This window comes from Meriones unguiculatus, chromosome 9 (assembly GCF_030254825.1).
Source record: "Meriones unguiculatus strain TT.TT164.6M chromosome 9, Bangor_MerUng_6.1, whole genome shotgun sequence".
Lineage (NCBI taxonomy): Eukaryota > Metazoa > Chordata > Mammalia > Rodentia > Muridae > Meriones > Meriones unguiculatus.
The window spans coordinates 41523305-41531869 of NC_083357.1; the positions used below are offsets into that span (position 1 = coordinate 41523305).

Sequence of the window (8565 nt, forward strand, 5' to 3'; positions counted from 1 at the left end):
ACTTGAAGTTTCTACTTTCTAACCTATTCCAGCTGACCTCCTGCACATAAATCCCATGTGGCTGGCAGTAACTGGTGGCAGTCTGGCTGAGTAGCCCTCTCTGTTGGCCTGAGTTTCTGTTTCATCTGCATGTAATGCCTATGAGAGTACAGAGTCATCTATTAGGCACTACTGCTTCAAGTAACTCATATTCCAGGTTGTTTAGACCAGCCTCTTGGGATCACCCAGTGTCTCTCGGGAATGTTTCAAAATGGACCATCTCAGTCCCACATGTCACAAAATGAATGAGAATGTCTCACTCTTGTCCCCAGGTCCTTTCCTCCTTCCTGACAGGTCTCATTATACAGCCCAGGCTGACCTAAGTCCTCCATCCTCCTGCTTCAGTCTTGACACCGATGTGCACTTGTGTGACTTTTGGACATTTGCATTCCTTCTTCTGCTAAATATCCACCTAGTAAAGTACCTTTCCAAAGGGAACAAAGCTTAGCTGGTGTGAATGAGAAAGTTCAAGAGGAACAAAAGCCCCGTGCCTCACACTTTTCTGCCTTCCTCAGGGCCCATTCACCTGATTCCGTCTTTGTGCTGTGAGGAGGCCCGCAGCTCTGCCCGCACTGCACTTGGCTGTGGGCTGCATTCTACAGCTGCCCTTCAGGAGAGGTAACTGCCTTCCAGTCCACAATGTCAGATTGCCATTTGCAAATATGTGGCCTCCTGATGTAGCAGCTTTGTGTTACCCTGGAGAGACCTGCTGCGTAAGCGTCATCAAAGACTTTTGGGAACCTGAGAGGAGAGAGGCCCCTGATACCTGATACCGCCTTCTGGTGCTCTCCTCCCAACCCACTTCACTTTTGTATTACATTCGTGACATGTCTCTATTTTTATAAGATGTTAAGGTGTATGTGTGAGTTTCTGTGTGTAAGGACGAGCATACAAGTACAGGTGCCCCCAGAAGCCAAAAGCGTCAGCTACCCCCTGGAACTAGAGTTACAGGTGGCTGTGAGTCTCCCAGTGTGGGTGCTGGAAGCCGAGCTCAGTGTGTGTAAGAGCAGTGTGCGTATGCACTTAACTGCTGAACCGCCTCTCCAGCCTCTATTCCTGATGTTTCTGCAATCTCAAGGGTAATGTCTCACTTGTCACATACTGCTGGCACACTGCCTAGAACAACAGTCAAGAAAACTCAGTTAAGAACTAAGAGAATGCAGTGTAGAGGTTGGATATGGTTATAGTAATTAGAAATAGTTGTAAAAACCAGTTTTAAGGGCTGGGTATAGTGGTGCACACCTGTGATCCCAGCACTCGGAGAGGCAGAGGCAGGCAGATCTCTCTGAGTTTGAGGCCAGTCTGGTCCACCAAGTGAGTCCAGGACAACCAAGGCTACAGAGAGAGAAACCCTGTCTCATGAAAAACAAACAAACAAAAACAGTTTTAAGGTCAACAGCGTAGCTTCAGTTGCCACCCTGAGGCAACTTTAAAACAACAGTTAGCACTGGAATTCCTAGTATGTTGGTATTACAGCCATATTAAAGTTATAGCTGAAATGCTTTTCTGTAGTAGTGGTTTTGTCACTGTATAGTACTTACAAACCTTTGGGTGTGTGTTCAGAAATGCAGCTTCACTGGGGAACACAATGCCAGCTTTCTTCGGCTCTGTTTCCCGTTCCATCTGCGGTGAGTTTTCGGATGCCTGGCCTCTGATGCAGAGCCCTCTGCGTGGTGACAGCTCCTTTTGTGACTCCTATCCTGAACTCACTGGAGAAGATGTCAATTCCATCAATCCAGAAAATGAAAGCTCAGCATCTTTGGATTCCATTGGTGGTCAGGATGGATCTGGGGCAGCTGTTCCAGATTCTTCTGGAAATTTCTCAGGAACTATTGACTCACCTAGAAATGGTGATATAGTCTGGGAGCAGACCCTAGCTAAGGATGCTCAAAGGACTCCAAGACAAGGAGGCTGGGAAGGCAGTGACACCTTGGACCTAGCCACGCCCACATCCTTCCAGGTAAGACAGTGATGGGTTTCAGTGGGAGCTTGGCAGTGGCCTATGCTAGACTAGAGGGATCCAAACCCTGTTCCCACTTTGAAATCTGGAGAGGTAGATGAGGGTAATTGTATTTTATTATTCCTCATATATTATTTCATGTACAAAAACCAGAAGATGTTTTAAAATAAGTTTCAAGTGTTTTTTTTTTTAAACAAACAAAACCATTTTATGGGAGGACAAAGGGCATGACACTCTGCCTTGTCTTCTTAAATCTGACTGCTTAGTGTGGAAAGCTTCCTGACAAAGACCCTCTCTCAAGAAAACATGTTTGCAAGCATTCCTTAGTTTCTAATATAAAATGGTGTCTTAGGGTTTCTCTTGCTGTGATATAGAACTATCTACAAAACACTCCTACACCTCTGGCTTAGAGAACATTGCCAAGGAGGGGCAGGAAGATTTTAAACCATGGGGCCTCAACCCTGCACAGAGAGGTATAGGCCACTGAGGAAAGCTGGGGGCAGGAGAGCTGGTCTTCCTTAGGGCAGAGCACACCAATTGTCCAGTGCCAAATAGTCAGCCCTGAAAGCATACATACAAGTAACATGATATGGATTCAACAGGTTATGTTTATGATTATATACAAATACATATGTGAATGTGATAACAGAAAAAAGAGGCCATGAATTTGAAGGAGGTACAGAGGGAATATGAGTAGTTTTGGAGGGAGGAAATGGAAGCAAGAGATGTTGTAATTATCACAGAGAGAGAGAAGTGGGGAGAAGTGACGAGAAAGCCAGACCCACCATCTTCAAAATTAGCTTGGGGAGGAAAGAGTTTATTTAGTCTTACAACTCTCAGGTCACACTCCATTGATTTTCCTCAATCAGAGCAGGAGCTCAAATAGGGCAGGGACCTAGAGGCAGGAGCTGATGCAGGGTCCTTGTAGGAATGCTGTTTTCTGGCTCTCACACTCATGGTTTCCTCTGCCTGCTTTTTTATAGAGCCCAGGACCACCAGCCTGGAGATGGCATAGCCCATACTTATCTGGACCCTCTTACATCATTAACTAAGAAATTGCACTACAGGCTTACCTACAGGAAGGTCGAGTTGGGGGAGGGGCAGTGGAGATTCACAGTTGAGGTTCCGTCTTCCTAAATGGCTCTAGCTTGTGTTAGGTTGAGATCAAACTAGCCAGCACAAATGGCAATAAGGAAAGACAGCTCAGATAATTATCACCATCTACATAAAGATAAACTTTCAACTCAAATAATTATAAGAAGGTCATAATTATACATAAAGTAAATCCAGAAAGAAAATGTGACTTTCAGATTGCACAACAAAACTTAATAGTGAAATCTCACATACACTATTTTACAATTCATAGGTAATTTAGGTATTCTAAATTCAGTAAAAGAATCGATACAGTGTAAACCATTTACGTGTCACCACCCCCCAATAGAAACAAAATTAACATTTTGAGCTCCTTTTAAGAGACTTCCTTCTAGATTCTGTTCTTTTGTTTTTGTTTTCAGGATAGGGTTTCTCTGTGTAGCCTTGGCTGTTCTGGACTCACTTTGTAGTCCAGGCTGGCCTAAAACTCACAGAGCTCTGCCTGCCTCTGCCTCCCAGAGTTCTGGGATTACAGGCGTACAAGTACCCATCTCTCTTCTAGATTCTGAAAAGCACGTTCCCTTTAGGCACACTTACTGAATCTGTAAGACCCAAGTCTCTGCACATGCAGGACCCCTCACAGGCTTGCGGCAGCCAGGTCTTTAGCTCAGCTAATTTTGCTGTTTTCTGACCAGTGCATTCTAAAAAGCAATTCATGTTTCCTTTTACCAGGCCCATTTTTCAAGGTAGACAATGCATTCTCATAAAGAATTTGATACTACCAAAGGAGGTAGCACACACGGAAAATTCATCACTCAGGAGGATCACCATGAGTTCAAGATCAGCCTAGGGTATATATTTATTTGGGCACTATGGTAGGCTACATAGCAAGACTCTGTTTGTTTGTTTGTTTATAATCCAATAAAATCAAACAAAAAGGACGTTGATTTCGGTAGCTTACTGTTAGAAAACAATTCCTTAGGTTCATGACTCAGTAGCTTGCTCCATACCATGGGCTCATTTGGAATTCGGGAAGGAACTGGGAAGCAGCCCCAGCCCCACCTGGTGTAAGGCTGTGATTTCCAAAGCATGGTAAATCTTTTTCCTGGATCGGTATTTTTACACTCTAGTGTTTTTGTGGGTGCTTTAAGACCATCCAGGATCTGATGGCAATGTTCCCAATTCAGGATGAATACATAGGTGTGAGAGCCGCCTTTAGCCACCATGAGTCTGTTCAAATCTCATTTTCCCTGTGCCCATCTGTGCAGAAGGGAACAGAGAGAGCTGAGGGATGTGGGGTGTCCGTTGCTGAGATAGTTGAGAGAAGGAAGCTAGCCTGCTTCCTTATAGGAAAAGCTTTCTTGGTGGTTTTGCAGCTTTATTTTATTTTATGTTATTTTGTCATTGGAACAGGAAGGCACATGTAGGTGTCAGGAGACACTTTGCAGGGATCTCTACTTTTGCTGGGTTTCAGGGATCCAGCTCCATTCACAACCAGTGCTTACCCATGAGCTACGTTGCAGGTCCCCTTGGTGTTATTTTTTTTTTAAACATCATTTAATGTCAACAGTGATTTCTATGTCAGTTAGATGGCTCAGCTGGTAAAAAAAAAAGGTGATGGCTGCCACGCCTGATGACCTGAGTTTGATCCTTTGGAGTCATCATAGCGGAAGGAGAGAGCCGACACCTGCCAGTTGTTCTCTGCTCTTCACATGCACCGATGGCACAAGCATTCCACACTCCCCACTCAAAACAGTAAACAAGGAAACAAATACATACCTCAAGAGGAAGGAGCAGAGGGTTAGCAAAGCTCTGAGAGGACCGCCCAGCTTTCCAATCTACCGATCTGCTCTTTGCATATGATCAAGTGAGAGAGTTGGCTTCCTGCAGTAGAGTTCAAAATATTTGTTACCCTAGCAACAGGTAGTCACCATATTTGGTAAAAATTATTTCCCAGTGTTCAGACAGACTTCAGAACCTCTGATTTCTAGAGAATGTCTTTACCTAGAGATGTTTACCATAGTTACCAATGCAAATTAGTGATGACCACATTGCCAGGGGCTTGTGCATGAAAGCAAGGTTCTAGTCCCTCCCAACAGCATTCAGTTAGCTGATGTCCGGTCCCGTTTTGAAGCGAGGCCATACTTCCTGTGATACAGCACCTTGCTGAGGATAATTATCTCAAGAAGACTGTGCCTATTCAAGGGAGACCATAAAGAGCCATCCTGCTCCCTCACTCTTTGCAGACCTCTGCCAGGAGTGGAAGAGCAAGGTTCTGTGATGGAGGTGCCAGACAGAGCGGTGGTGTTCGCTGTCCACCTTCATTTCTGGAGGCCCTGAATGACTTCCCTAAGAATGCTTTAGGAAGCCCCACACTGAAGCAGTGCCTTCAAATGTTCCAATGAGGGTGATGAACAAAAGAATTGGTTGTTTTGTTTTGTTTTTTTAAGTCATCGTGATTATTATGGGTTATGTTGTCATCTTTCAGTTAGTCAGCCCATACTGGTAATTGTGCTGTTACAAATCTTTCATTGCTTCTCGGAAGACATGGTATGGGATGCTTGAATATGGATACTACTCTTAGTAGCTGTGTGCAGTCAGTTTTAGGATGACCATGTCACAGCTTTAACTTAGAAGACACAATTTTCCAAGCTTTCCCTCTGTTGCTGTTTTAGGATGCCTGAAGACCACCTTCCTGAAGTGGAGGTGTGGGTCTGGACACACCTCTGTTGGGGCTTACAGACTGAGTACTCTTGACTGTCTGTGGTTTCTGGAAGCAAAAATAAATCTGAACCAAACTGGCAGCATTTCCAGCCTTTCAACCAGTTGCTTCTGAGCCTGACCAGCTGTAAGCCGAAACCTCAACAAGACTGCTGGCGGCCTGGGGACCTGTGCTTCTCCCCTAAACAGGAACCTTATCTGAGGGCAATTTGAAGGACCAATGGGTGGAATATGCTGCCTGAAAGATTGTGGGCACAGGAGTACCTAGCCTGGCCCCTTCTTACATCCATGGTGAATGTGGTTTCACAAGACCCAGAGTATAGACTTTCATAGGCATTCTCTTTCCGAAGTAATCCCTTATCCTATGACAAGCCTTGGGGGAGCCCTTCCTTGGACTTTAAGCAGAGCTCTGGGGGTTCTGTTGAAGAAAGTCACTCTCCCATCAGCAGGTTGGTATACAGCAGTGGGCTGAAGGGGCTCCGTAGCCCTGCCTCAATCGTGGTTTGGTGAAGTCAACTAGCCTATTCATTATGAGCAACTTTTGGTCTTTTCCCCATGAATGTGCAACAGCGTTGACAGGACAGGAAGCCTGGGTTATGGGATGTGGCAATAAGGGGATAGAAGGGAAGAGGGCATCACTTTACTATCATAACCAACTACTATGCACATCCTGAAGCCTGACTGTGTGTTAGGACCGTGACAGTGGAAGCACGTGTTCGGTATGCCCACCCCCTCCCCGTGCTGGGCTCACAATGCCCCCAGTTCTTATATAGGAAGGAGGTACTTAAAAACATAGTAATCTGTGATCTGCACCTGAATTTATACAAAATGCTTCAGAGTGTGCTACTGAAGGGGCCTTAAGTGAGAAGCTAGTGCATATTAGAAGCAGATGTGGAAAAGCATGGTTGGCAGACAGTTTGGGAGAACAGGCTTCCTGGTGCCATATAGTCTAACCAAGGCTTTGCAGTACAGCATTCTGATGTAGGGGTGTTATGTAAGGTAGCCCATCTTCTCCCATGAGGGCATCTACCTACCAGAACAGTCGCTAAGGCTAAGGAAGAATGAGGGCTCATTTTCTCTTTATTGTTTGCCCTGTGGCTTCATTAGACAGGACTTACTTGGTTTCCGGTTTGAATTTACATAATCAGATTTGACCTCTGCCTTTTGACCCTTTGTTGTTGCTCTGTTACATTTACACTCTAAAAAATATCTAGACCTGTGACATAAGTGTGATTGAATTCACCGGAAGCTGCCCTGCTTAAATTGGGCTCTCTTCCCTGACACTAAAACCAAAGATTGAGATACTGTCTTCCTAGATGTTTTTTATCTTCTGTTTCTGCCCATGGTTTTCTCTCTTTGTAAGACATGGATAGATTTAATGAGCCCTCTCCCTGTGGCCTCTTTCTAGCCATAATTATAGCTTTTGATGTGTATCTTCTGGCTTGTCTGTATCTGTTGCTTCTCATGATGTCTGCTCTTTTACCAGCGATAGGAAGAACACTACCATAGTGTCCCATGGTAGCTCACATCTGCTTTCATGTCCACGGTGCCCAGTCATAACTGATTGACATTTTTGTTTCTGTGTCCCCAGCCCTTATGAGAATTGGCTTTAGGAAAATCATAAACATTTAGGATTTAACCAGCAGATTTCCATGAGGATGCAAGCTGAGCTCCCCTGAATGGCCTCCTCATAATGCACATGTGTGTGCCATTGTTTGCAACCTAATCATCTCTGTTATGACAGAGGGATGATCAAAGCCAGCAGGGTTGTGTTCCTTTGTGTAACCTGAATATATTTTCCACATGCCAAGCCCTGATGGACTTCAAAGACACAGCTGGGGAAAGCCAGACTGATGGAAGAGAGACTTTGGCCCCAAATCCCAAAATATCACTTTCAATCAGAAGAGAAATGCTGAGGGTTAAAAATTGATTTCATTTGATACAGCACTTAGAAGATTCTGGATCATCATCAAAAAGGAGATATGCTCGCACCAGCCACTCTAGAAACATGCAACAGTGTTTTTACATTTTATGCTCACTGTAAACAAGAGGGGAAAACGCAACCTGCACTTCACATTATTGGAGCATCTTACAAGGCTGTTTACATAGGAGCTGGCATGCTGATGTCAGACACTTGTACAGAGAGGCATCTTGACATAGGGCCATCGACCTCCCCTTCCACATGGCAGAAGCCAGGACAAGATGAAGGCAAGGAGTTTTGAATCAGTTAGGTCAAGTCATGTGTTTTCTATTTTGAATAATACGGAATATATTTTGAATTTTGGGGTTTTCTACTTTAAAGAGTTACTGCTGCTGTTTCTTAGTATAGGCACTGCTGTTTGTGTTAGAAGAAAACAGAAAAGGAAAGAGAAACAATCACCGCTTTTAAGATAGTTTGTATCAGCTTAGATTTCATCATGACTGTTTTACATACTAGAACTTATAAATTGTAAGTTATCATTTTCCGATGTGAACCCTTTTTAATGCTTTTTAAAACTTGTGAATAAAATTGATACTCCTTATTTTTAGTTACATGTCAAGTCAAAATGGTTTTGTAGTTGTGGTTCTATTTCACTTGCTTCAACAATTCATGTGTGTGTCATAAATGATGGAGAGTGGCACACAAGTCACTGTGACAGCACACAGAACTATTGTGGGGGACACAGAGTCATTGTGAGGGCACAGAGATCACTGTGATGGTCACAGAAGTCATTGTGAAGGCTGAATCATTGTAAAGGCCACACACAGTGATT

The 8565-nt window shown here is 44.2% G+C and overlaps 1 protein-coding gene across 4 annotated transcripts in view; it reads left to right on the plus strand.

Moving 5' to 3' along the window:
• The window catches only part of Tnfrsf19 (TNF receptor superfamily member 19), an 86162-nt gene extending 77803 nt beyond the window's left edge, over window positions 1-8359 (plus strand). For 3 of the 4 annotated variants that reach the window (XM_060391080.1, XM_060391082.1, XM_060391081.1), the window contains exons 8-10: window positions 555-657; window positions 1603-1999; window positions 2983-5760. In XM_060391080.1, coding sequence (XP_060247063.1) covers window positions 555-657; window positions 1603-1999; window positions 2983-3051 — 569 coding nt within the window. In that variant the 3' untranslated portion in view covers window positions 3052-5760. The other variant, XM_021650141.2, reaches the window with a different exon arrangement.
• The last annotated feature ends 206 nt before the right edge of the window (window positions 8360-8565 follow it).